Genomic DNA, 27526 nt, shown 5'->3' with positions numbered 1-27526 from the left:
GCGGGGGACGCGGCGCGACCCGGCGGCGTCGGGGGGACGGGGCGGGGCCGCGAGGCCGGCGGCGAGCGGCGGCTGAGGTACCGCGGGGGCGCGGGCGGGGCCACAGCGCACCGGGCTGGGCTGTCCGCCCCTCACAGCCGGCCAGGGGGCACTGGGGAGGGTCCGGGAGACGCGGGTCCCTCCGTTGCGTGCCCGCCGAGGCACCTCGTACGCCGCCGGGCCCTCGGGTAGGAGGGGTGTGCAGTGCTTCCCCGGGCTCCGTGTGTATGTGTGTCTGTGTGTATGTGTACGTGTGTGTGTATGTGCGCGTGTGTGTGTGCGTGTATGTGTGTCTGTGTGTATGTGTACGTGTGTGTGTATGTGCGCGTGTGTGTGTGCGTGTATGTGTGTCTGTGTGTGTGTATGTGTGCGTGTTTGTGTGTGTTTGTGTGTGTCTGTGTGTGTGTCTGTGTGTGTGTCTGTGTGTGTGTGTCTTGGCGCAGAGGAGCTGCTCAGGAGAGTGTCCGGCGGGGCTGGCAGTGTGGGTTTGTGAGGATGGTGTACCACAGGCGTTATCCACGTTGGTGTGGAATGTGGCTTGGCTTCTGGGTGGAGTGACCCCTAAAAGGTTTTTCTCTCTTTTTGGAGTAGAAAAATGACCTTTCACCCGCAGACTTCCTTCTGTTTGTGACTGGAGCAGCCCCTACAAAGTTTTCCTCCTTTTGGAGTGGGAAATGACCCTGCACTCACAGACATATCATAGTCTTAGTATCTAGTGTGGCTTGGCTTGTGTATGGAGCAGCCTTGACGACGTTCTCCTCTGTTTTTGGACAAGACAACGACTTGTTAGCTTCTTTTCAACGAAGCTCTGCTGTAGTAAATTTAATGAACAGGCAACCTACCAGTATCGGAAGGGGGTCTGCAGGGAAGTCAGAGACAGACGCTTTGTTAGGAACTGTAGTGACAAGGAGTAATAGGTTTAAACTTAAAGAAGGGAAATTTAGGCTAGGTAGCAGGAAGGAGTTTTTTACTGTCAGGGGTGTTGAGGTGCTGAAACAAGTTGTCCAAGGTGGTTGTGGATGCCCCACCCCTGGCACTGTTCAAAACCAGTTTGGATAAGACTTGAGCAACCTAGTCTAGTGAGAGGTGTCCCTGTCTGTGGCATCGGGATGTTGGGTCTGGATGATCTTTAAGGTTCTTTCCAATCTCTTAACATTCTACAATTCTATGACTTACTTGCTTAGAACTAGTAGCAAGTGGTGACTAGGAAGAAGGATGATTAGATATTGAAATGGGCTGCCCGTGGAGGTGGTGGAGTCACCATCCCAGTGGGTGTTCAAGGAAAGACTGGACATGACACTTGGTGTCATGGTGTGGTTAACAGGGAGGTGTTCAGTCTTAGGTTGGACTTGATGATCTCAGTGGTTTTTCCAGCCTAGTTGGTTCTGTGTGATTCTTCAGGTGATTTAATTAATTTTTTATCTCAAAAACAAGGAGTCTGTCTGTGGCCAGGGTGCCCCTACATCCTTGCCATGCCCCAGCCAGAGGAACTCTCCATCATGCTGCAAATGGGTCACCTGAGGAGTTCAAGCAACTCTCTCTCTCACACAGTAGTGTGTTGGATTTTGGACTATTTGAAGTTTGCAGTGAGAGTGTGTGGCATCGTGATAAGTTCTGCAGTTCCCTATCAGTTAACAACGAGCCTGGCATGCGATGACATGGGCGAGCAGGCACAAAGCTCTGATAACAGTGGAGGGCCGTATAAACAGGAAGGGTCACAGATGCGAAACTGCCACTGTTTTCCCTCTTTTCTCACATTTTTCCATTTAATGAATTAGTAACATGGAGAAAAACTAAATGCTACCTTTATGTGAGCTTCTTTTGAACTGTAGAGTATTGTAGGAGCTATGAAAAGTTTCAAGTTTTCCCCAGAAAGTACTTTCTTACTGATCTCATTGTATAATCTGCTCTATAAGTTATAAACAAAATCTGTCTTCATTTAAAGGTAACTTGCAGTTTCAGGATGAATTTAAAGTTTTAGAGAACTGCACAACTACCAACTTTCCATTCCAAGTTTTAATGTGTGCTTTAAGCAACATGTTTGGTACTTTTGACAGCTTTCACAGGTACATTGCACGGTTTAAGCTTTTCTATCATATCTTCCTCTGTGCTTCATTTCCCACTCTGCTTTGCCCATTGCCACGAGGTGTAGCTTGTATTTTGTTGACGCAAACAAATACTATATTACTTTTTTGCCTTGCTGTCTGTTTTAGATATGAGGTTGTGTATGGAGGTAGCGCTTTCTACAACAAGGAATCACTGGGCACTTTTCCTAAGAGAGATCTGAAGCCTCCTCATGCTTAGCTGAAGTACTACCATATTCCACTAAACATTATTATAAAGAAGTGACAGTATTTTCTTTTTCTTCCTGCCTGACCAGGAAAGTCAGGTATCCAAGCTGAAGGCATACGCAGGCTCTTTCTCATGCTCCTATCTGCATATGAATTCAGTTCCACCCTCTGGTTTGTTCAGAACTCTGTACCTTTCAGTATGGTTTTGCCTTACAAAGTGGTGGAAAATTTTGTTAGGAATTGTTTTACACAAGTCATACATCGCCCAGGCAGATATTCAGAATAGTAATGCTAAACAGGGCATTGCATGTCTTCTTGCTTCAAGTCATTCATGTGGTTTTGGACTCAGGAGAAAAAATATTTGAGATATTTTGTTTTCCTAGTAGAATGGTATATTAATTTTGGATTATTTTCCCTCACAGCCTTGCACCTGTTGTTTGCAGCTGCATTACTTTTAATTTGCAAAACATGATTCCATCAGCAAAAGTAGAATATCTACTTTCTTTTTTCTTCTTTTGGTTTTTTTTCTCTTTAGGAAAAAATGTGCCTCAGAGACTGCTGACCTCATACCCTGCAGAAACCTGCTTTATCAGGCAAGTGTCTCAGTTGGTCAGTTTGTAACATATACTCAACAAAATCATTGTTTGCCTATTGAAATTGCCCTCTCCCCTCTCTTAGCAAGACTGTTAAGACCTTTACCATTCTCTTTTGCAAAGGGTATGCATACACTTGAATGCAGTCAGCACAGTCCTGAAAGCAAAGGTGGTTCATGGTAAGCATGTAACTGAATATTATACAGCTGAGTTTGGCTGTATTTCTTGTACCAGCTGAACTTATTTGTAAACCCAAAGTTGATGCAAACTCATAATAATGATGCATTAGCAGAACTGCATGAAATTCTAATAGGATAATCTCAAGTCAGTTTTGACAGCCTTGTCACAGAATATATATCTCATCAAATTATATGTTGCTATATTATAGACTTTTTTTAATTTCCATTAGTAAATGTGCCCTTTGGATTTTCTCCCATTGATTTTTACAGTGTAGGGGGATACTTAGTACTAGAGATTGTTGTTGGTGTTTTATTCAAGTATGACTGTGCTCACAAAAATGAAAGGCTAATAAATCCTGTTTCCTCAAGAAACACTTTTTCTAAGTATGCCATCAATCATTTCCATTATTTCTGTTCTATAAAGTTATATTTGTCTACACCACTTCTTCAAAGCCTGACTTTAGTACACCAAGGAATGTGGATAAAATCTATCACCTCAGGATTTAGGCTAGTAAACTCAGAGAGTCTTCAACACTTCCACTGTTCATGATGTGTAGTTCATGCCTGGTGTTGTTAATTGTTTCTGAATGCAGTCTGGGCATATCTTTGGACTCTTAAAGACAGAATGCACAAATAACTGTAGGATTCAGTTCACTGAGTCAAGTCCATTCCCAAAGTCCCATTGTCAATGACAGAGGGGGACCATGACCTGGTACTGCACTGGAGCAGGAAATAATTAGATAGTTTCTGATGAGACAGGTCTCAATTTTTGCCCTACATTTAAGAGTTTGTCTTTATTTTGGGAATTTTTGCCTGCTTTTCTCTTAAATAAAATGTGCTAAATTTGTCCCTATAGGTATTTCAACATAAGTTAATATGTGTTCAGGGGGTAGATTACAGAATAAGCATGCTCTATTTTAATATGCTCAAATTCTTAAAAGTTGGTTTATATTGTCTGAAACAGGACAATATTATTAGAAACTTTTTTATAAAATGAAACCAATTTTTTGTTTGTTTATCTTACATAGAAGAAAATTTTGAGGAGTTAAAGCCTTTTTGTTCTTAAGAAAGTGTGACTTGTGGTGTTTGACTAGTTGGAGATGAATTAACTTATCCTGGAAAACACACAACCTCTACAAATTAAGCAGCTTTTTCAAAGGGTGGGAGGGATGCTTTTGCTAATAAAAGGCAACTGACAAAAGGAATTACAGGTTCTGGCTTGCACGCTGGCCCACCATCACTTTATAATTAACTTATAATTTTTTGAAGAACTGATGGTGGCTGTACTACATCTAGAGAAAAACACTCAAAATAAAACTGAAATAAATGAAAATCCAAAACTCTATTTTTCTTATCCAGTTCACTCCCAGCCCATCCCGTAAAGGACACATTGTTATCCAAATTACCTTTCAGATGTTGAGCAAATTGTACCATGCTCACAAAGTCAATACAGTAAGGTTAATAACTTGTATCTCACATCAGTATTGCTTGTGTGTTACCTCATTTTTTACTTCTCAGACATCAAGAGAGCCTCGTATTTCTTGTTCACTTTGCTGGCACATTCCTTTGGTAGTGGGTCCTAAAAATCTCTGTGGTTTTAAGAGTATATTATCATATGGCGCTTCCCTGATAAACTCAGAAAAGTTCAAATACTTCAGAAAACTATGGGAAAAGTTCTGACTTTGGATAGATGACAGCTGTTTAACATATCATGGTAAAGACTGGATTGTTTTTATGAGTCATGGCATAGGGTATTGTTGTAGCGGTGCTTTATGTTGAACATTGAAAGTCCTAATAATACTTTTCAGATCTGAAAAATTAAGAAATAATACATCCACACTAGTATATGTCTTAATTCCCTCACACTTCAATGTGTTCTGTATGAATTTCCAAGAATAAAAGCCATTGTACTTGCAGTATTGCTCATTATAGTTCTCTTTTTTTTTTGCTTAAATCTGCATGCATTGTTCATACATAACCACAGAGGGGAAAATGTAACTTTAAAAAGGTCTGTAGACTCTTGAAATGTAAAAAAAAATAAATTAGTGTTACCTTCTCTCAGTGATCACTCTGAGAAAAACTTGCAATAAACAAGATGATTTTCTGTACAGATGATTAATTACTGACAGATTTACAAATCAAACTGTATGATTTTACAAACAGTAAATTGCATTCCTTTCTATTGCAAAACCTTTTGTGGAGAATTTACTCTGAGGTTGTTTATACTCTCTAGCCATCAAGAACTCTCTTGGAAATGAACAGGATCCCAGGCTGGGATGCAATGTCAGGCTGTAACTTAGCTAGCCCAAATCGAATGGAGGAGTAAATCCTTGTCTTTTTCCCCCTTTTCTGTGTTGTTTTACTTGAAGCAAGTGCCAGTAGTCTGAAGATTAAATAAACCTGGAATTTAAGATTTGGGCTTTGGTGGTGTTGCTTTTGAAGTAGGAAAAAGGCCCAGCATTTTTGTCAGTTTTTAAGTTTGTGATTGATATTTTTAAAATTCTGAAGTTAGTTGTATGAATTCCAGTTTTGATGTGAGTATTATTAGATGTTGCATGGTTTTCATCCTCTCATAGGCTGGAGTTATGCTTGCATTTAAGAAAGCCATCTCAAAAGTGGAAAAGTCTTAAGTATAACCAGAAATCATTTATCCGAATTTAATATATTTTCAATTACTGCCTTTTTTCCACTGAAGTAATCTTATACAGTTGGTACTTTTCTCAGACCTAGTGTAGACAGGAATTAATTTATTGTATTAAAAAATAGAAACAGAGCAATGAAAATAATTCAAACCTTCTTTGCAGTTTTAGAAAGAAACAAGGTAACCTACAGAAAAGAAAGAAAGAAAACTTTTAAAATAATTTAATGTCTGAAAAGCCTGTGATGTAGAACCCAGATCTGAAAATAATTATCTGAGGAAAAGGTTGATGAAATGCTGTCATTTTTTCATAACTGGAAAAATGTAATGAATCAATGGATGGAATTTAGTATGAGCCATACTAACTCACTCTTGAATTGCATCAAATTATTAACAGTGACTATTTTAGGAGTGGTTAGATATATGTAATAAAATCTGGTTCAGGAAGGTTTCTCTGACACACACTTGGTCTTTATCAAGGCTGGCTGTCTCCAAAGACTGAGTCTTCATTACATTATTTAAATGTCCTATAGCTTGCTTCTTAGTTGCACCAGCTGAAAGAGCAACAATTGCTGAACACACACACTGTGAGGCGAGATTTCTTCCAAGCTGTTTTTACTTATCATACATTCAAACCACTGCAGATCACTCTTTGGCTGTTGTAGTTGCACTTGAAGAAACATGAACTCCAAGCCTCCAGTTCTGGGTGGTTTTTTTGAAAGCATTCAAGATAGCCTTGAACTCACAAAATTCCTTCCTCCTTCAGACATTTTTTCTATTAGCGTATGTTAACATTTTCTTTGTACACATTGCATTTTTAACATGCTATCTTAGAGGTAGGAGGAGGAGGAGATTTGTACTGTCTGTACTGAGGCATGAATTCAGAGAAAGTATGTATTGGTTCTTTTGAAGTGATAGCCTCTGTTTTGCAGTACCTAGTCCACACAAGTCTTGTCAGCTCTCCTGTGCAATGATCTTATTGAGAGAAAGTGTTGGAAGTAATAAGAAAAATATACAGAGCACTTGTCAGCTGTCCAGAAACAGCAAGTAAATTAAAATATGAACAACATGGGCATTAAGCATTGATAGTTTGTCTTCTCTAGAATTCAGTGATAGAAGCAGCTGGGAATGAGACTGAGGCAGATTCCATTCCTCCTCTATATAGTCTTTGCAGTATTGATACATAAGTAAAGACAAAGTGTCTCAGGGTGTTTATGCAGAGAGAAAGACTGTGCAATAATATTTCTTATACACCATGCTTGTGTCAAAAAGGTTATTGGGAAAGTCATATATGTTTCAAAATGAAGGGCTGAAGTAGATATAAGTAACTGGCATTATGTGCAAGAAGGAAGACAAAGTGAGGATCTGTGTACTTCGTTTTCATGTTCTGATGCTAACTTTGGCACCTTAGTTTGGTATTTCAAGAAAGATGAGTGAGCAGAAATTAAGGCAAGCAGATGCAGTGAATGCTATTGATGGCAGGCAGATAAGAATTTGGAGTGTTGTTGCAAGGAACATACAGAAAAGGAAGAGCTGGAGTAGATGTCTTGAAGGCTTGAGGGAAACTGATTTAAATTGGTTTGATATTGATAATCTTGGTGTTGTTTTCAAAGTGCAGCAAGCATGCAGTGACAGAGGAAGTTCAGGTGTTAATATAAGAAGCGCTTGCCTTCCAAAGGTACAGTTAAATTGTCTGTATGTCTCTGACACAATAGGCATTTCTGAAAAGAAACCCAAACCCAAAACCCTGGGTAATACTTAATGGGATGTAGTTGTCATTGGCATGTTGGTGTATTCTAACAGAACTGATGTGGAGCAAGGGAGAAATTAAACCAGTTCCTTGGCATTTATGTCTGATTTTGTTCTGAGTGGTCAACCCGGAAAAAAACAGTGGGACAGAGTAAAAAATTAGCCAACTGATAATGATACTTAAGGAGGAAAAACATAGAAATATAGCATGCACAGTTGTCTCAGAATGATGCAGTGTAAGAAAGAGAAGCTTCTTCAGGACAGGATATGCAAAGAACTTAAGTATATAGGCAGGTAATGTTGGGTTAGGGAGGCATCACAGCACACCTGCCAGTCCAGATCCTCAGCACCAGGGAACTACTGATCAGAAAAATTTCACATCTTAACCTCGTGGCTTTAGCTATAGGAATGTAATTCTGCAACTAGCTATGCAGAGAAATGCTCTAACTCCTTGTGTAGGCCTATGTTCCTATGTAAGATCTTTCCACAAAGATCTGATCTTTCATTTGTTAGTATATATGAAATGTGTGTAAACACTGACCTACTTTAAACATGCCTTTCTATGAGTCACTGGTGTTCCACCTTTGAAAGAAGTTACTCTTTCCAAATACTGTGACACAGTTGCTTGTTGAAAGCTGTAATTAGCAAAAACTTGACTATACTTACAGAAATAGTAGTCTCAGTTCAGGCTGGCACACTTAGGATAACTTAGTTTATTGTTTTGCTTCATATATGCTTCATTATTCCATTTTAGCTTTCACAGGGAAAGCCCAGAAATACAACAATTAATGAAATCTCCCCTTGTTCTCCGCAAGTTTGCTCTGGTCTTATGGTACTTACTTACACCACTTACACTTCTTAACAATACTCTTAGAATGTATCAACTTCTCCTGTATTCCTGCTACAGAAGGCCGCTGCCACCAATGTAAGGAAGCTTGAAAAAAGCTCCACTGCTTATACTAGAAAAAATGTGGAGGGTGAGAGTAACTGTCTTAGGGAAAAATTATGCTTTTTTATTAGCAATAGACTGACATGCTGAAATTTTGTCAGGGTAGTCATTACAGGTATCCACTAAAATCCTGATGACTTGTACTCCATTTCAGTTTTGCAATTAATTCAGGGCCAGAGGGTGTTTGGTAATATTTTCTAGACAGTAAGGTTTAAATTAAAAATTACACAGGAGCTGTGGAGTGTAGTGAAACATTGATGAAAGCTTGCAAGCTGGACTAGGAAACAGAAAAAGATACCAGTCTTGATGCCTTCAGGAACCAGTGGGATTTTATGACAGCTTCATGGGAAATACTTCAATTGTGCATGGACAGAGCTTCAATGTAACTTCTCATGTCATTTGACGGAGTTAGTTTCCCTGTTCTGATTTCGTAAAATTCAGAGCCATAGTTCATTTCACTTCCTGATTGCAACAGCAATGATTCAGCAGTGGGTTGGAAACTATTTTATTTCACGTCTCCAGCTGTAGGTTAGTGCTGTGGGTTAATAAATGTTAACCTTAGTCACTGATGGCTACAAATGTGAAACAAATGTAAAACAAGTGAGTCTAACTAAGGATAATACTATTTTTCTTTCAAGTTTTCCCCATGTTTCCAGCTAAAGGTTGGTAATGCACAGAAAACGGAAATGAAGTTTAAAATGTATTGGGTGATTCCTGTGTATCGAAATGAGCATTTAACATTAAAACCAAGATGTCCTTGTTTCTTCATTCATGTAAGTGGTGAAAATTAAGTTTCTGTGTTGGCTTAGCCTACCAGGAGTGATGAGGTGTGTAATAGCTAAAATTCTTGGTAATGCAGTCTTTTAAATTTTTTTTCACTAGACAGTCCTTAGAATATGGCCAGCTCAGTAATGACCTATTCCTATGCAATTTATCTTATAAAGATTTCAAGGTAAACTATCTGACTATTTTTTTAATGTTTAAATCATAACACATAACACATTTAAGATTTGTTTGCTACTGCATGAGACCTCTACAGCAAACTCAGTGTTTGTTAAAAATGGATACATTCCTTCTTTTTGTACCACTCTTTTCTCCCAAGGAGATTTTGGAGGAACTTAAGAATAAAAAGAGGATGTATCAGCGTTGGAAGAAGGGTCAAGTCTCTAAGGAAGTATTCAAGAAGGCTGCTAGAGCATGCAGAAAAAAAATTAGGGAGGCCAAAGCTCAGTTTGAACTTAGAATGGCAACTTCTGTAAAGGATAATAAAAAATGTTTTTACAAATACATTAATGGTAGAAGGAAAGGTAAGACCAGCCTTTGTTCTTTATTGGACAAAGGAGGGAACTTAGTATCTGTAAATGAGGAAAAGGCAGAAGTGCTTAATGCCTATTTTGCCTCAGTTTTTAGTGGGAAGATGACTTGCGCTTAAGACACCTGCCTACCTGGGCTGGTTGATGGTTTTAGGGAGCAGAATGGTCCCCCATTATCCAAGAGGAGGCAGTCATAGAACTACTGAAATGCTTGGATGTTCATAAATCTATGGGACCAGACGGGATCCACCCCAGGGTAATGAGAGAGCTGGCAAACGAGCTTGCAAAGCCACTCTCTATCATTTACCAACAGTCATGGCTCACTGGTGAGGTTCCGGATGACTGGAAGCTGGCCAGTGTGATACCCATTCACAAAAAGGGTGCAAAGGAAGATCCTGGTAATTATAGACCAGTCAGCCTGACCTCAGTACCTGGCAAAATAATGGAACAGTTTATATTAAGTGCCATCACGCAAAATTTACAAGATGGCCAGGGTATCAGACCCAGCCACCATGGATTTAGGAGGGGTAGGTCATGTTTGACCAACCTGGTCACCTTTTATGACCAGGTAACCCGCCTAGTGGATGCAGGGAAGGCTGTAGATGTTGTTTACTTGGATTTCAGCAAGGCCTTTGACACTGTCTCCCACAGCATACTCCTAGACAAACTCGCAGGCCTTGGCTGGGACAGGAGCACTCTTTGCTGGGTTCAGAACTGGCTGGATGGCCGGGCCCAGAGAGTGCTGGTGAATGGTGCTGCATTCAGCTGGCGACCAGTCACCAGTGGTGTCCCTCAGGGGTCTGTGCTGGGGCCAGTTCTGTTTAATATTTTTATTGATGACATGGATGAGGATTTAGAGTCCTTTATTAGCAAATTTGCAGATGACACTAAGCTGGGAGTGTGTGTTGATCTGTTAGAGGGACAGAGGGCTTTGCAGAGGGACTTGGAACGGTTGGATGGATGGGCAGAATCTAATGGGATGAAGTTCAGTAAGTCCAAGTGCTGAGTCCTGCACTTTGGCCACAATAACCCCCTGCAATGATATAAGCTAGGAACGGTGTGGCTGGACAGGGCCCAGGCAGAAAGGGACCTGGGGGTGCTGGTCCACAGCCAGCTGGACATGAGCCAGCAGTGTGCCCTGGGGGCCAAGAAGGCCAATGGCATCCTGGCCTGTGTCAGGAACGGTGTGGCCAGCAGGAGCAGGGAGGTCATTCTGCCCCTGTACTCAGCCCTGGTGAGGCCTCACCTGGAGTATTGCATCCAGTTCTGGGCCCCTCACTTTAGGAGGGACGTTGAGATGCTTGAGAGTGTCCAAAGGAGAGCAACGAGGCTGGTGAGGGGCTTGGAACACAAGCCGTATGAAGAACGACTGAGGGAGCTGGGGTTGTTCAGCCTGGACAAAAGGAGACTCAGGGGTGACCTTATCACCCTCTTGAACTTCCTGAAGGGTGGCTGTGGTGAGCTGGGGGTCGATCTCTTTCTCTGGGCAACAACAGACAGAACAAGAGGACACAGTCTCAAGCTGTGCCAAGGGAGATACAGGGTAGAATTAAGGAGGAAGTATTTTACAGAAAGAGTGGTCAAATACTGGAATCATCTACCCAGGGAGGTGGTGGAGTCACCATCCCTCGAAGAGTTTAAAAAAAGACTGGATGTGGTACTTGGTGCCATGATCTAGTTGAGGTGTTAGAACATGGGTTGGACTCAATGATCTTGAAGGTCTCTTCCAACCTAGAATTTCTGTGATTCTGTGATATTGTTTGTAACTGTGTTTAAAATATCTGTGCACATAACAAGACATGACACATACATTTTAATATATGTATATTTATCTTTTTTTTTTTGCATTTTAGAGCTGTGATGGCCAGTCACCAAGCAGAAGTTCAGAGTTTGAAGCTAGATAATGATTCAGTTATAGAAGGAGTAAGTGACCAGGTACTGGTGGCAGTTGTGCTCAGTTTCACTTTCATTGCTGCTCTGGTATATACGCTTTTAAGGTGAGAATGTGTTGAGAGGAATTATTCATTTTTTATAAAAATCCTAACTTTCTTCACAATTGTGTGCATTGGTACATAAAAACTGTGATTTTGTGACAGTAAGGAAGTGGTTGTTTGATTGCTTACTATATTTAACTAATTGGTTGGTACAGCTAAGATCAAAAGTGGAGTTTAACTCTTCCATATCTTCAGATATTTAAACTTAGTAGTGTTCATCGTTCATTAAGACTGAAAATGGTTAAATTCACAGTCTGTATGGCAGCTCTGTTGTATTTGGTTAAAAAGTACAGATTTGTCAACGACTCCAAGATTAAAATTGGATATATTCCTCCAATGTATGTTCTAGCTGAAGTCTCCTTCCAAGAAAGCAAACAAACAACAGCCCAAATCCAAATAAATTGACTGATTTTTTTTTCAAATGAGTATGCTGTACAACAGTGGACTGCAATGTGCATTCTATACAGGAAAATGTTAAGTTCAGAATTCAGTAACTTTAATGATGAAGTCATCAAAGCTTATTTTTATTTCGGAGTTTTTCTTTGCATCCGAACAAACATCTTAGCCTATGTGTTTTGGGAAAATAAGCTTCAGATTAGCTTTATTTTATTTTATTTTATTTTATTTTATTTTATTTTATTTTATTTTATTTTATTTTATTTTATTTTATTTTATTCTATTTTATTCTATTTTATTCTATTTTATTCTATTTTATTCTATTTTATTCTATTTTATTTTATTTTATTTTCTTATTGATGTGTGTAAACCTCTGAACAGAGAACAGTTTTCAAAACCAAGGGAACTCAGTTTTAGTGACACAGTGGCATCATGGAACTTGAAGAAGATATGTCCATGTGAGAAATATTGCTAAGGTAGGGTTACTTGAGAGCAAGCTACTAAATAAGCTATAAGTAGAAAAACTTGGTTGGACTGCAAGGCAGTGCTGCTGTTAAGGACCAGGAGATCACAAAAGAATCTTAAGAAAGGCATTCACTTCACTTTGCCTTTTTTTTTCCCGTTGCTGTTTCAGTTACTCAGATTGCTTTAATAGTGCCTCTTTTTTATCTGCTCTGTTATGATTTCTCTATCCTTTATATTGACATTTTTGGCATTTGTGACTTTTAGTTTAAAAGTTAACACTTTATTTTTGAACTCTAGAAAGGCAAGTAAGAAATATTAAACAAAAAGTGAGTGGAACAAGGGTCAGCAGTTGTCAGAGTGGACAAGAGTAGCAGGAGTTCAGTCAGAATTAAGTTCAGGAGATGATGCATCAATTATGAGGAGTTACTTAGGGAGGAAGATAACGCTACTTATCGACTGCCTCTGCAGAGTAACGAGGTAGGTAAAAAGTTGACTGTGAATCCTGTTACATGCCTTGATGGTTTATTTTCTGAAGAGGCAAACAAACTGAAAACACAAAGCTTCCAGACTTTGGAGGTCTGCATTGTATGATTTGTGGCCAGTGACAGGACTTGAGGAAACGCATGAAGCTGAGTCAGAGGAGATTTAGGTTATGATACCAGAAAAAAGTTTTTCACCCAGAAGGTTGAGCAGGCTCACCAGGGAAGTCACAGCACCAGCCTGATAGAGTTGAAGATGTGTTTGGGCAACACATCTTCGTGTTTTATATAGAGAGAGAGAGAGAGAGAGAGAGAGAGAGAGATAGATATAGATATAGATATAGATATATAGATATATAGATATGTATACTCTATATATATATATATATATATATATATATGATATATATTATATACATATGTATACTCTCGTGCATATGTGTCTTGAGCAGTCCACGTAGGACCAGGAGTTTAACAGTTTAACTCAGTGATCCTGATGGGCCCCTTCCAACTCAGCATATTCTGTGACTGTGATTCTATGACTGACAACTGAAAGACTTATCTTTTCCCTCTTAGCTCCCTGCTCTGCCTTCTGGTACCTTTTGAAATTGTGTCTATTCAGGAGCACTCTTCATCTATCTCCTTTGCATTGTTGCCCTCAAAATCTGCATAGTATGATAGAAAATCTGTACAGTACAAAAATTATAATACTTTTAATTTATTTAGCAGAGAGGGGGAAGTGAGGCAGAAAAAGAGTATTTTCTTTTTCTTCTCTAGTTACCTTAGACAGTACAGTGGTCTTTGTGTTGCTTATATGGTGTTCATTACCCCAGTTTTTTTCTTGCCTTTCATGCTTCTGTATCAACAGAACTGAAATACTTAAGTTGGAACAGGTCATGGGTAAGTATACAGGAAGGAAAGCTTACAAGGTGATGAGTAGCTGCAGGAGCTGAATCAAAAGGGAAATGAGCAGCAAGGAGTATGTGTTGCAGTAGATTTTAGGGGGCAGAAGGAGAATATGGAAAGAACTGTTAAAGGATATAATTGTTGTACTTGTTTCCAGGTGAAAGAATTCAATGAAGCATCGCATCAAGGCTTCATTCATGCTTCTTGTGGAGAAACTTAAAAGCCATAATTAACATTTGTAACAAGTTGCAGATGTGTAGTTCAGGCACTATATGATACTTTTGTGATGCCTGTATGCTTTTGAGTTATAAATTTTGATAAAATGAAGCCAGATTTTTTCCATCATCTTTTAAACTGGTGAGTAGGTTGTCACATTACAAATGAGATTGTGAAAATTCAGTGTATTCAGCAAATTAAAGGAATCCTGATCCTTTAATTCCCTACAAGGGATTTGATCTAGATGACTTAACTGTTCCATGTTTATGGGCCTACAAGTTTAGATTTTTTCATCTAATTTTTCTATCCATCATATGGTTTGATTATAGGAGCAAGTCACTATTTTCAGCAGAAGTGAGATCTTAGTCCTTAGAATTTAACAGTGTCCATCACTGCACAGTGATGTGCCAGTCCCCTTAAGTACTGTCCCTCTATTTCCTTGTGTGAGACTGCACACTGAATGAGTCTTCTTCCTTCCAATCATAGTTTGGCTGGGCCCTCTGTGGTACATAATACGAATCTTTCCACATCATGGGACCTTTTCCCTCAAGTTTTGGCATGCTAGCTGTCAGAAATAGGGAAATAAAAGGCCTTTGCATCTAACTTTATTTCTTTCTGGCTTGTGTTTCATAATGCCTCTAATGACATGGCACCATATTGGTTTTCATTTATTCCAGTTATCTTCTTACACTAATTGCATAACAGAAGTTATAAATTTGATATGCCTTGAGCTCTGCCTGTCCCTTCTTGAACATTGCATGGTTTTCAGCTACATCACTGTCTTATGCATAAGTGACTGTACATGGTGTACCCCTACAGCTCTGCAAATGCTCTCATGATTTTGGCATAGTATGTTATACCAGGGTAAGGTCATGTAAATGAACACTTGCAGTAGCAAATTTGCTTCTGCTAATTTAGTTGTTTTTGGAGAAATCAGAATAAACTGTCTTACAATTTATGCCTTGCGCTTGTGTGTGAATCAAATTGGACTTCAATATATATCAGACATTCTGGCAAGCTGAAGATGTGAAATACATTTATTTTGTAGCATCTAAACAGAAAAATACTTCTATACATATAATATGTATGGCAGACAACATCCACAAAATCTGATTCATGGAGACCAAGGGTGCATAAGAAGGGTTTTCATACAGGCTTTCTATCATATAACTTTCATATGTCACCCACATTAGTATTAAATAAATTTTCTTTTTACAGATAGTCATGTAAATATTAGCATGAAAAATATGGGACTTGTCTATTTTTCTTTGAAAAAAGAATGAGGCAGACAAAATGTTAAACATTTTAGCAATAACACAATAAACATTTGAGCAATAATGCAATATTATGATTGCCCACATTAACTGAAGGAAAATATTGCAGAAGCTTCTAGAGCCATTGAGGAAATTATATAATATAACTGCAACCAGAAAATGTCCTCAAAGTTCAACCAGTCCAGCCCTCATCTCTGACAGGTGGTCAGCTTACCTCAATATCCCTGGAAGCATTGCAACCTGTTTTTTGATTTAACTTTTAGTCAGGGATGAATCAAAGTAGCCTGAGGTAATCTTGTCTGATTTTGTACATTATGTAGTTAGAAATGTGTTTCTACAAGCCTTAGGTAACTGTGGGAAATAATTGCTCATATTTTTAGAATGAAAGACTTTTTCTGTCCCCTTTTTACTCCAAGAACAGTCTTCTATATAAACTGACATTTCTTAAGTCTTTCTCTAATGTATAAAAAATGTGGGCAGTAGTTCTTATTATCTTCTAACTTTCTCCAACTTCTCTATGCATTTCTATGCATTTAGCCCAAAATGGTGAACAGAATCCAGCTGAGACCTCAAGAGTGCTCAGCAGAATTTGTCATCATTCAAATCCATATGAATTAATAAAGCATAGAAATTCATATGCTATTGACTCATATTTATTGTAGCTCAACACCTCTGATTGCTGTCAGCACATTTTTAATTTCAAATCTGTCCCATTATGCTTTTGAATTTCAAATTTGTAATATATCCATCCTTCCTTCTTCAGTGTGACCCTTCCCAATGATTCCTCTTGGCATATCTAACCTGCAGTTTGCCTGCCTGTAGAATCTTCTTTTTTTAAAAAAGAGTGATTTTAAAAGAGTGGTTTCTTTTTATATCCAGTCTGCTGATAGTTACATAAATTCAATATTCTAAATGTAAGTTTGTCTACCCCTTCTTATGCAAATGTCATGTAGCAGATAAAATTGAAGTAATTAGGAGGTTCCAACTCTGTGACTTAGGCAGTGAGTGAAAAACTAGTAATCTATTGAGTAATTTGTTGAGTAGACCAACAAGTAAGAAACTAGCAATGGAGACAAAAACATGTTTTTAATTTAAAAGCTTTCAAGCTACTTAATTTTTTTCGGTTCAAAGCTTAATTTTTTTCTCAGATTAAAATCTAATTTTAACATGATTAGTGATTGGTTGTGGAGTCTTTGAAAAATCCTGCTGCTGTACAGCTTTAAGTATCCAAGGTAACTTTAGGATCCAGAATAAATTCCTGTTTCCTTTATTATTTGTGTACTTCCTTTAAAATCCTTTCTAGCAGGAAATAATGTTTTTTTGCCCTTTGTTCAGGTTTCATATTTGTTTCAGTGGGTTATTTTTCAATGTGGGATCACAGGGCTTTTTATTGCTTGTATTTCCTTTCACAGAAATGAACATCAGAACATACACCCAGAAAATCAAGAGCTAGTGCGAGCTCTTCGTCAGCAGCTTCAGACTGATCAGGTGCTGTACCAAGCATCATTCAGCTCTCTGATGTGGGATGCTGCAGTCTTCTCTGACGTTCTGGAAGAAGATGATCTTGAAAGTTATGGGAGCTTACTTACTGTACAGAGGCATCCTTAAAATCCATCAAGTAATGGGATAATGTACCCTTTTTTAATGGATGCATCAAGGAATTAAAACTAAATTTTGGCTGGTTCTTTTTTCAAATAAGCTTTTGCCACAAGGTGGAGTATGTTAGATTATGCTGTGTACTTCCTGGAATGTTCCTGGGAACTTTAGGGTAAAGGAAAGGAAATCTGGAGTACAGTTTGCTGAGAGAGGACCGGGGTAGATGTTTAGACTGATAAGCAGTGTGTAGCAGAACAATGGCACAGCAACAGGAGCCAGGCACAGACTGACAGAGAGGAACTTTTTAGCAAAGCCTTTAGTCACAGGACAGAGAGTAGTGGTTTTAAACTGAAAGAAGCTAGGGGGATGCAAGGAAGAAATTCTTTTCTGTGAAGCACTGGGGACAGGCTGCCCAGAGAAGTTATGAATGCCTCATCCCTGTAAATGTTCAAGGCGGGGTTGGATGGGGCTCTGAGCAGCCTGGTCTAGTGGAAGTTGTCCCTACTTATGGCAGGACAGTTGGAACTTAGTGATCTTTAAAGGCCCTTCCAGCTCTGACCATTCAATGATTCTGTGACGGCATCCAGTTGAACAGGTAGAGTCTATGCTATACTTTTGGAGAATATTGAAAAGTCTTGTATCATGATATGTCTTGAAATAATGACAGTGCATATTTATATGGAAGACAAATATGGCAAAATGGGGAGAAAAATGGTTTCATGACAGTGACATACGCAAGTTGATATCTGTATTTGGGCTTGGAAACACTAAGTGCTGCAACTGGTAAGCAACGCAGTTTGGTTACCTGGCTCTGGACAGAACTACTTAGGATAATGAAGCAACAGTATAGATCCAAGTTTGTTATTCCTGCTCTAGCATGTCTAACCTGACTCATTGTGAAGGACCAAGGAGGTTCCTCCTTTGTGGTCTTTAACTGGTTTGAAGCACACACTTATTTAACAGATGAAGGGAAAATAATGGTCCTGTCACAAGAACGAGCTTATTGAATCAATGCATTTAACTATGTTTAATTTTTACATTTAAATATATTTCTCATTTCACATAGTTCTGTGTTTGACTTATAGTGAACGAACACCAATTTATTATTTTTTAGAACTCAGTAGACTTATATAACGTAGTATCTCCAACACTTTGTGTTTTCCTGCTGTTCCAGCAGGATGCTTCTGCTGGCGATCGGCATCGCTTCTATACAGATATGTCGTGTCCAGTCTGTTTGCAACAGGCTACGTTTCCTATAGAAACAAACTGTGGACATCTCTTCTGTGGTAAGCAAAAGCTCCTAGCACCAAAGTTAAAAACAGAACAGAAGTAAAAACTTTTGGCACTAGCTCAGGCATCCTAAATAAAAACTTTGTTTCCTTCTAACTGTTTGTCATTGCATCTGCAAAATAAATAATTTTTATAAATAGTTGAGAAAATACATTTAGGAATAAACAATTACTTTAAGAGTGTGCAGCATTGTTTTCTATGCTATCAGGAATGAAACTGTTTACTTTTAAAATGTCGAAGAGTATAATTTGTTTCCAGTTTAGTAAAAAACTCAAGATGTTGAAGAACATTTGGGAATGTACCATTTTTTTAAAAACTGTTTTAGAAATAATAAAATATTGTTTATTTCACAAAATATTTTTTTTTGGAAGTTCTGCAGAATTATAAGTAAGTGCAAAATTGATTAAAGTGTTTGGTTTTGTGGTTTGTTGAGGCTATATTTATATACTGACACCCTGTGTAGCATTTTGCTTCTTCTCCTTCAGGTTCCCAGTAGAATTCTTCCATCTGTTTTTTTTTTGAAGTATATAGCATATACCATGCCCAGTTGTTTAAATGAAAAACAAGCAAGTTTGGAAAACAGATAAAATACTTACATTTTTATATTTGTCTTCATCTGTTGAAACTGATGACGATAAAGCCAAGTTTTTAGGATAAATTTTACATCTCTTGACATTTTTGTGACTTCTACATTTTAAACTGGCAAAAATTTTTATTATTTGCTTCTTCACTTAATGAATAAAAATTTGTTGTGTTTCCCAGAAATAATGCCTTAAAATTACTGATTCATGTGAAACCTGTTCAGAAGTTTTCTCATTAATAGCATTGAATTTGAAGACTTTAGTTCTTGGTATCTTCAGTGAATGCTGTACACAAAATCACATCAGAAACTGTAGATTTAACCTAACTGCTTATATACACTTTTTGTTGTTTCCTTTGCCATTAAATATATTACTTCAGGTGATGCATTTTTCATCTGAGGAGTTTAAATGTGTGTGTACCTTACCTTCACTAGGTTCCTGCATTATTGCCTACTGGAGGTATGGCTCATGGCTGGGTGCCATCCGCTGTCCGATCTGCAGACAGACGGTAATATTTTAAATCATCATCGACCTGTCAGTTTTGTCTAGGATAGCCTGCCAAAAGGCACTTCCATGTGAGCTGCAATAGTGAGGCTGGCAGATAAAGTCTGAGAAACCAAAAAAGTACAGAGGGATATGTGAGACAGGAATGGTGGACATTCAGTTTTTCTGAACTTCTTGCTTTGACAGATGGCTCCAAAAATTCAGATTGTTCTGCAATCGCTGATAACTCAGCTATTTTTCTGTAAAGACTATATGAAAACAGAAAATTGTGAGATTTAAACTATGATCCTTTCATGCTTTCTGTTGAAGATGTTATTAACTTCTTTTACCAGAATTTGCATCTGAAAGGCTTGGCTGCACACTACTGGTTCCTGAGAAATATGCTCTCTCTTCCCTCTGTCCCTACCAAAAGACCTATCCATGTCAATTTCTTATTTTGGTCTTATTTTGAACTTGTATGTATTATTAATTTATTCTTTGTAGAGCAAGCACTAACTTACTTCCTACGCAACTTACTTACATTGTCAGTTTGAAATATGTTCCTGCAACTCATTAAGGCTTAGGATCTCTGAGTCTCATACTGTATGTTTTAACAAAAGTACATCTTTGTTTTAACAGTGCACAAACTACAGAGCTAGTAACTTCTAATGAATTATGTAACTCATGCCCTTGTCCCTCCATTGTATCCTACTTTGATTGTGTGTATCAGCAGGACAAATGACTGTAAGAAGACAGTTGAAGGAAAAAAAAATAGATATGACTGGAAGGAGAATGAATAGGTGTAGAGTGTAGCCAGTGTATAAAAAGACACAAATAATAGGTGGGGAAGGTGTGGAAAAGGGGAAAATAAGTTATTTTCTTTATTGTCTTTCCTTATATCTATTTTCATTTATGTTTTTCTGAGTAACAGGTATATTAGGTGGCACTGTTTGCATGGTTATGTATTCGTTCTAACCCTGAATTATAAATGGTGAAGGGAAAGATGTATACATGAACATGAGGCATACAACAGGACCAGAAGTTGAATGTAGATCTTTGTGGCAGGACCAGAAGTTGAATGTAGGTCTTCTCATGCTCTCGTTTCTGAATGTGACTGCCACACAGATTTATATTTAGTCGCCAGTTAGTTACAGAGGAAGCTTCTGAAGACTATAATAATTTAAAGCACTATGCCTTCCCTGTTTCCCCTGAAAATCTGCATTTTTACCTGTACATTGCTTCCAAATAGAAGTCTCAGCAACGTCTATATAGAAAGATAACATATATGTGAGTAAGGTCATACTCACATATGTCTTATTTCTCTATGTTTGCATGAAAGTTAACCCAAGAACAGAGCAAAGTTCTCTGTCCATACAAAATAGTTTAAGGTTAATATCTTTTTCTTAATTCATCTTGGTATGAAGATCCATATGCGAAACCATGAGTTTTACTACATGATTGTTGTTATGCAAAGCAATCCTAAAAATAGGAAAAGAAAGGCCTCATTGATTGCTTTATTCTATTTCCAATTTAGAAAAGAAAATTAGATTAATTTGGTAAATTAGCTTTGTTCTCCAAATCATTTGTCCCACTTATGAAACATAAAGCATTTAGGTGTTTAGGAAGCCTCTCTTAAAAGGAAGGTTATTCTGTGCTTTTTTTTAACAATCTCTTTAAAAATTAATATTCTGTAAGGAGCTGTAAGGAATTAATTAGTTAAAATCTAATAGCAGTACCCATGCTAGTAATTTTCAGGTTATTCTCCTATTAACTATTCAACAAAACCAAAAATTTTTTTGTTTGTATAGTTAACTAAAGATGACTGTTTTACATTTGCATGTGTAACATAATCTCCCTGCTGTGCCTAGGTAACACTATTCTTACCACTCTTCGGTGAAGATCAGCAGGGTGCAGCCCAAGTGTTTCAAGATGTTAATGATTACAATCGAAGATTTTCAGGACAGCCCAGATCGGTAAGTTTTAGGTAAATTTAGGAAGTCAATGGTGTCAGGAGAGTTTGAGAGCAATTTTTTTATTTTTCCCCCCCTTCTTTTTTTTCCTTTCCCTGGGATATGGATTTTCTCTTCCTGATGCTTAGGGCCTAGGCAACTTTTCTTTAGGAAATTCATATTGAAATGGTTAGGCCAAACCCAAAATTATATATTTGTCATTTATGAAAATGTAGGGAAACTTACTTTTTTCTTGTAAGTGAGAATCTAATAAGTCTTGAGTTTTCTCAAGTATTCATGTGTTAAGTTGGTTTTTAGATATGAGTCATTATTTTGAAAGTATCGATAATTAGTCAGTAAAAATACTTAATTAAATAAATGACATGCAAGGAAGAATATTCACTTCATTGGTCTTTTTACACTGATTAAAGAAGAATATGAAGTTCTACTCTGTGCCTTTCTCCTCAGACAGCTGTATGTTGTCTTGATTTTTTTTCCCTAGTCTATATTACAGTATTTTTTCTCCTTTCTGAGTGTAGGAAAAAATAATTTTTCTTCTGTAAATAGCTAAGAGGGGTGCTCAAAGTTCTACAAATGTTAGAAAGTCGCCTTGTGAGCCAATCTCCTGTGTGCGTGTCCTGTGTCGCAAGGTGAAATGCACACACACGCATACTAGTAACCTCCCCGCTTGTCTTCATTTGTAATGGGATTTGGATATAGTAAAAAGACATTAAAAGAAAAATGTACATTACAAAGAGACAGTAGAGGGAGGAGTATTTTTCTAAACCACAAAGTGTATGGGTTTTGTCCAGAAGAGGTTGAAACTGCCTTTCAGGCTCCATTAGACCTCTCTGCGAGCTGTGTCTAGTCCCCAGTAACCTGTCTGAGGTCATGCCAGAAATGTGCACTAAAGCCCTAATTGGACTAGATAAATTGTCTTTGATTTATACAATGTTACCACATACAAAATTTCTTTCTCAAAAACTTTTTCAGCTGTGGCACTAAGTCAGTCTATTTGGAGTTTAACAGCTCTGTGTAGAAATTGTGTACCATAGAAGGGAGCCAGTATAAAAGAAGTTTTAAAGTTCACCCCTCCCTGCTCATCACAACAAAAACCTGAATATTTTCTTTTGAGCAGTCTCTTGCTAAGCTGGCAGAATCATAGCAAAATGGAAAGGAGGCAGGAATGGATTTATTTAAAGGTTCTTTAGTTTACTTTGAAGCTTCATCCATCCTTTGGAAACTTGTGTGAATCACTGGTTATACACTAGGAGAGGGGGTATTGTGTTTCTGAAAAACTGTAACCTATTCTACTTTGCCTATTAGGTTTTTTCTCACAATCCTGGTTTGTCTTGCATTCTGATCAATATTTTACTCCAGTTAAGCTGTTTGCTGTTTCTTACTTTCCCAATCATTTGTTTTCCTCTATTATTTTCCTTTATAATAGATGCCAGTATATTTTCTCGTAATGTATATTAAGTGTATGCTTTTCATTGTAGAATAACACAGTTTAACTGTTTCTTGAAAACATATATATTCTAATGCCTTTCTACCTGGTAAAACTAAACTCAATAACTCTTCCCGGATTTTGTTTTAATTCCTATAAACTAACAGAATCGAAGATGTAATGTAGTAGTAGAAACTTCAGTTTAGCATGGATGAGTTGCTAAAGCAAAATACTAACTTTTAAATTCTTTCTTTATAGATTATGGAAAGAATTATGGATCTCCCCACTTTATTGCGACATGCTTTCAGGGAGATGTTTTCTGTAGGGGGCCTCTTCTGGATGTTTCGCATCAGGATATTCCTCTGCTTGATTGGAGCCTTGCTGTACCTGGCTTCACCTCTGGATTTTCTTCCTGAAGCTCTGTTTGGAATTCTGGGGTTCTTGGATGATTTCTTTGTCATTTTTCTGCTGCTGATATATATCTCTATCATGTACAGAGAAGTGGTAACACAGCGTCTAAATAGATGAAATGGACAAAAGTGACCTAAAAGCCAAGTCAGTTGTGGAATGTTTTAAAAAGAAAACTATAAAGTAAGTATGATATAGCAATGTGCCTGTGTATGATTTCAGTAGTAACAATTTCTTAGCTGGTTATGTTATACAAATATAAAGGGTTAGTATATGGTGATGCTTAACTGGAATCTTTAATTTGTGCATTACATATGCTTCATAAGGATGAGGTTAGTTTTATAATGTTGTAATAAACCACCTTCATCTACTTCCACCTGATTAACAACTGAGTGTAATGAAAGCAGGAAACACTTTATTTGGTGTGTTGTGGTTTGTGAAAAAGGAGTTCTAGCAAAGTACTTCAAACAATAAGCCCTTTGCATAATCTAGATGTGTAAGAAAATTCAGAAATTCTTCACAGTACAGTTATCATAGTTAAATTGTTTGATGTCTCCCTGTTGTGGACGAGAGTTTTTTGAAATAAAAATTGCTTTTTTTTGTCTCTGTGGAAGAAGAAACCCAAGGACCGCATTACAATTATCACCTTGCAGTTTGCTGTTGTCCACATGCTTCAGAAAATAAGGATAATACCTTGATATTGCTTGAACTGCACTATGTACAGTTGCATGCAATTTGTACCATTTTATTTTTATATTTGGGAATATATACACAATATCTGCTCTATACTGAGAAACCAGTATTAGGCACGTCACACTCATTAGTGCTCTATTTTTTTAAGCGAGAGCATGGTTTTTCTCTTCAGACTTTTTCATTTGGCAAGTATATATCTTAGAACCAGAGGTTTTGGGCTGCTTTGGGTCAATGCAATATGGCTGAAATGCAACTTTACATTTCTATATATGCATTAAAACATTCTGCCAATTGGAGAGGACACTCAAATTCCAAATAGTGGTTGAAAAAAAGAAGTCAGAACTGGATGTTTACAGTACATGTACTTGTATGTGTACAGTGTAGATATTTACCCACATGTACATTCTGCAATATATGTGTACTAAACAACATAGATATTGGGGTGATTTTCAGTTGGAGTTTTCTTGTTTGATTGGTTGTTTGATTTGGACGTTGATAGACAAGGTTCTGAATTACTTTGAAAAAGTCTCTGATAAAGGACCATAAAAAATTCTTGAAAGTGTTTTCAAGAATACCAGGGTATTAATTATCCTTAAAGCTAGTTGTTTTTTATGTTGAATTTGAGCATAGGCTACCATAGCTGTACAAGTAATTTGAAAATGCTTTCATTTTGAACAATGATTGTGACTACAAAGGTCCAGGATATGACAGATCATTGTACTTTTTAGCTAGAGGACTGGTAATTGCAATTTAACTTCCTGAGTACTTGAAAGACAGGGAATTAATAGGTGATTCTTTGTGTGTTTACATATATAGGTGAGACTTAAAACGAAAGGGACCTTTTCACTGCTTCTGTGTTTTCCCCTTGCAGGTGTCTTTCTACAGCTTCTAGAACTTAAGCATGTGCAGGAAGATGATAGAGCTGAGACCTCAGGTGTCAGTCATTGAGAGTGCAGATTGTCCTTCAGTGTCAGTGTTCTAAATGACATTAATTTAAAACTAAATTCACCTATTCTTCATTTGAAAATTTCATTTTGGAAATCCGAGGACATTTTACAAATGAACTGGAAAGCTAAACTTTTCTTTGTTGCTGTTTGTTAGAGATGGGCAAGAAGAGAAAAGGGAAGTAAAGTAAGATTTGGAAGAAAAGAGTGAGAGAGAAAATTACATTTTTGGAAGCAATGCTAGCTGACTTTTCTTGAGCATCTTGGTTGAGCTTTTCACCTTGTGTTGGCATTGCTAATGTATGGTGATGTTTTAGTGGCTACCTCAGTTAAAGCTCTTTAAGGTGTTATTGAGTAAGGATGAGAAATTCATAAGCTGTTAGGTGCATTTACAAAGCAAGACAGTAGTTTAGGATATTACGTAAGACAAGATTTCACAGTTTTACTGTAAGTGTTGTTTTTGGTTTTGGGGTTTTCTTTCTCAAGGAATCTAGCTGAAAACAAACCCCAAAATTCTTTTTGATTGAGTAAATTTAACACCCTTTTTTCTCCTGAAGTTTAAGTTGTAGGTTTGCTTAGAGAAGAGTGTGAACTGCTCTTGTAGAGTAATTAGAGTTTCTTCATGGAGTTTGTTGATCTACTACTTCATCCATACTTTTACCCTATGATTATAATTTTCCCATGACTCTCTAAATCCAGAGTGGATATAGATGCACATGAAGCTGCTTACTGATTGGTTGTCTTTGAATTTCCCAATTCCATGCACTACTGTGAAGTTCATGTGGAAATTTCCTATCCCATCTGAGGGGATCCTGTGTATCTGAAATCATACACAAACCACATCTGAAAGACTATATGAAGTTTCCCCATGTTCTTTTTCTTCAGTACATTTCTGATAGCCAGAAGGGTTTCACTCAGAGGCTTCTGCTTGCTTTTGAGTATTGAGTAACATTGTAACCTTAAATTCAGCACATTAAATGCTTGACAGAATTATAACTGTTCTTTTCAGCGATATGTGTGCTTGCCTGTGGCTCTTCTTTTTTGGTCCTGCAAGCCAATGGTAAATAGTATTATGACTTGTTCAGGCCTTTTTGTGTAATGCAAAGATGCATCTGCCCTGCAATGTCTGGCCGCTAATCCTTTCCACAAATCTGAAATAGCTATAAGTTAGCTGTCTTGGGTGCTTAGCTTGAGCTTAACCTAAGCTCTAGAACTCCCAAGAAGCTGGAGATTAAAATATGAGCATGTAGTATTCCTGAACTGTGTGCTGCTTAGTTGTTCTGGCAGCAGTGTGAAAGGTAAGGGTTAGGGCTGAACACTGGTTTCAGAATGTGAAGGAAATATGTGATGCTGTGTGCAGAGTGACTGCAAACATTGCTGTGGTTTTGTCTCCTGTGGTGGGGCAGGCATGTCACTAAGGGAGGAAAATTTTAAAAAGGAAAACTATAGCATGAAGATGTATGGGGATAAAACACAGTTCTTAAAAGACCACATGGGCACCAAAAGCTATGTGAAATATTTGATTGTTCTAGCAATATTAACAGAGAGGAAAACAAAAATTATACTTAATAGCTCTTACAAAATAACTTGTAGAATCTTGAGGCCTAGTGATCATCTCTGTATAGAGCGATCCATTTCTGTGCTATTTGTGTGCCACACCATTGATGTCTGTGAGGATCAGGCACAGCAGTGTGGTTTGGGGATACAATTTTGCTGTAAGTTTCATAGAACTGTAGCAGTATGTTACACTAGATTTTTAAGACAAAAGAATTTAAAACTACTTATTGTTACTTTTAATGATAATAAATTACTGTTAAAGAGATTCTCTTGAATTATTTTATTTTATTGACTATCTGGATGCAATATTGTTTTATTTCCCCTTTTTCCACTTCCATGCATTAAAGTTGTAAGTGTGGTGTCCCACCCTTGAGGGGAAGGGAGTACTCAAGATTTGTAGGTGCCCATGGTCAAAAGGAATGACAAAAGTCAGAGGGTCCACAAAAACTTAAAAAGTTCTGTTAGTAAATTACATACTTGGCATGGAAATTGGTATAAGTTAGGACCTTACCTCCTCTATGAACACATGGCAGTGGGTTTTGAACAGAGGGGTAAGGTGAAAGGGGAGAGAGAAAGAGAGAAATTAATTAAAGCGGGAGAAAGAGAAGAAAGGAGAGAGGGAAAGAGAGATCATCAGTCCTAGCTCCAGCATTGATCCATCTGGGGTGTCCTGGGGATGTCCACACATGTGGGCTTGGTTGGAATACCTTTTACAAATAAATGTCCCCACCTTGGAGATAAGTTTCTCACTTTCTATGCAAATTAGCAACCCTGTGCAGTCCACTCCTCTAGACTTTTCTGGAAATGGGTTGGGGATGGCTTTGGGGATCTTTGGTGGTCTCAATCCCCTCTTACAGTCCATGCCCACTTCTCAGCCTCATCCCTGCACTTGTGCTGTGTTGTGCTCATCTCCAGGAGCCAGAACTAGGATGTTTGTCCCAGAAATGTGCTGCTCTACCTCCTTATGGCCTCTTCTCCAGCCACATCCTGTTCTTTCTCAGTGTATTATTACCAATAATTCCTGGCTGTTATAACCAACAATCCATAGCTCCATCTGGCTATCACTTTTTGAGACATACACATTAGCCCTCTTGTCT

General features: G+C 37.9%; 1 protein-coding gene across 20 annotated transcripts; it reads left to right on the top strand.

Moving 5' to 3' along the window:
- Positions 1-37: 37 nt before the first annotated feature.
- RNF170 (ring finger protein 170) lies at positions 38-26694 on the top strand. Of its 20 annotated transcripts, none has more exons than XM_059492021.1 (8): positions 38-77; positions 2866-2923; positions 11605-11748; positions 16894-16969; positions 18192-18363; positions 19383-19456; positions 21300-21404; positions 23086-26694. In XM_059492021.1, exons 3-8 carry the CDS (start codon positions 11612-11614, stop codon positions 23353-23355), a joined length of 834 nt encoding a protein of 277 aa, XP_059348004.1. In that variant the 5' UTR covers positions 38-77; positions 2866-2923; positions 11605-11611; the 3' UTR covers positions 23356-26694. The 20 variants fall into 20 exon arrangements, with proteins under 20 accessions (XP_059348004.1, XP_059348006.1, XP_059348020.1 ...); XM_059492027.1 differs by lacking the exon at positions 38-77 and adding an exon at positions 114-227 and having other exon boundaries at positions 18255-18363; XM_059492026.1 differs by lacking the exon at positions 38-77 and adding an exon at positions 114-227 and having other exon boundaries at positions 18252-18363.
- The last annotated feature ends 832 nt before the right edge of the window (positions 26695-27526 follow it).

Source organism: Ammospiza nelsoni, chromosome Z, assembly GCF_027579445.1.
Source record: "Ammospiza nelsoni isolate bAmmNel1 chromosome Z, bAmmNel1.pri, whole genome shotgun sequence".
Taxonomy (NCBI): Eukaryota; Metazoa; Chordata; class Aves; order Passeriformes; family Passerellidae; genus Ammospiza; species Ammospiza nelsoni.
The sequence above is the reverse complement of the archived record's forward strand: the minus strand, read 5'-3'. Positions and strand labels throughout refer to the sequence as shown.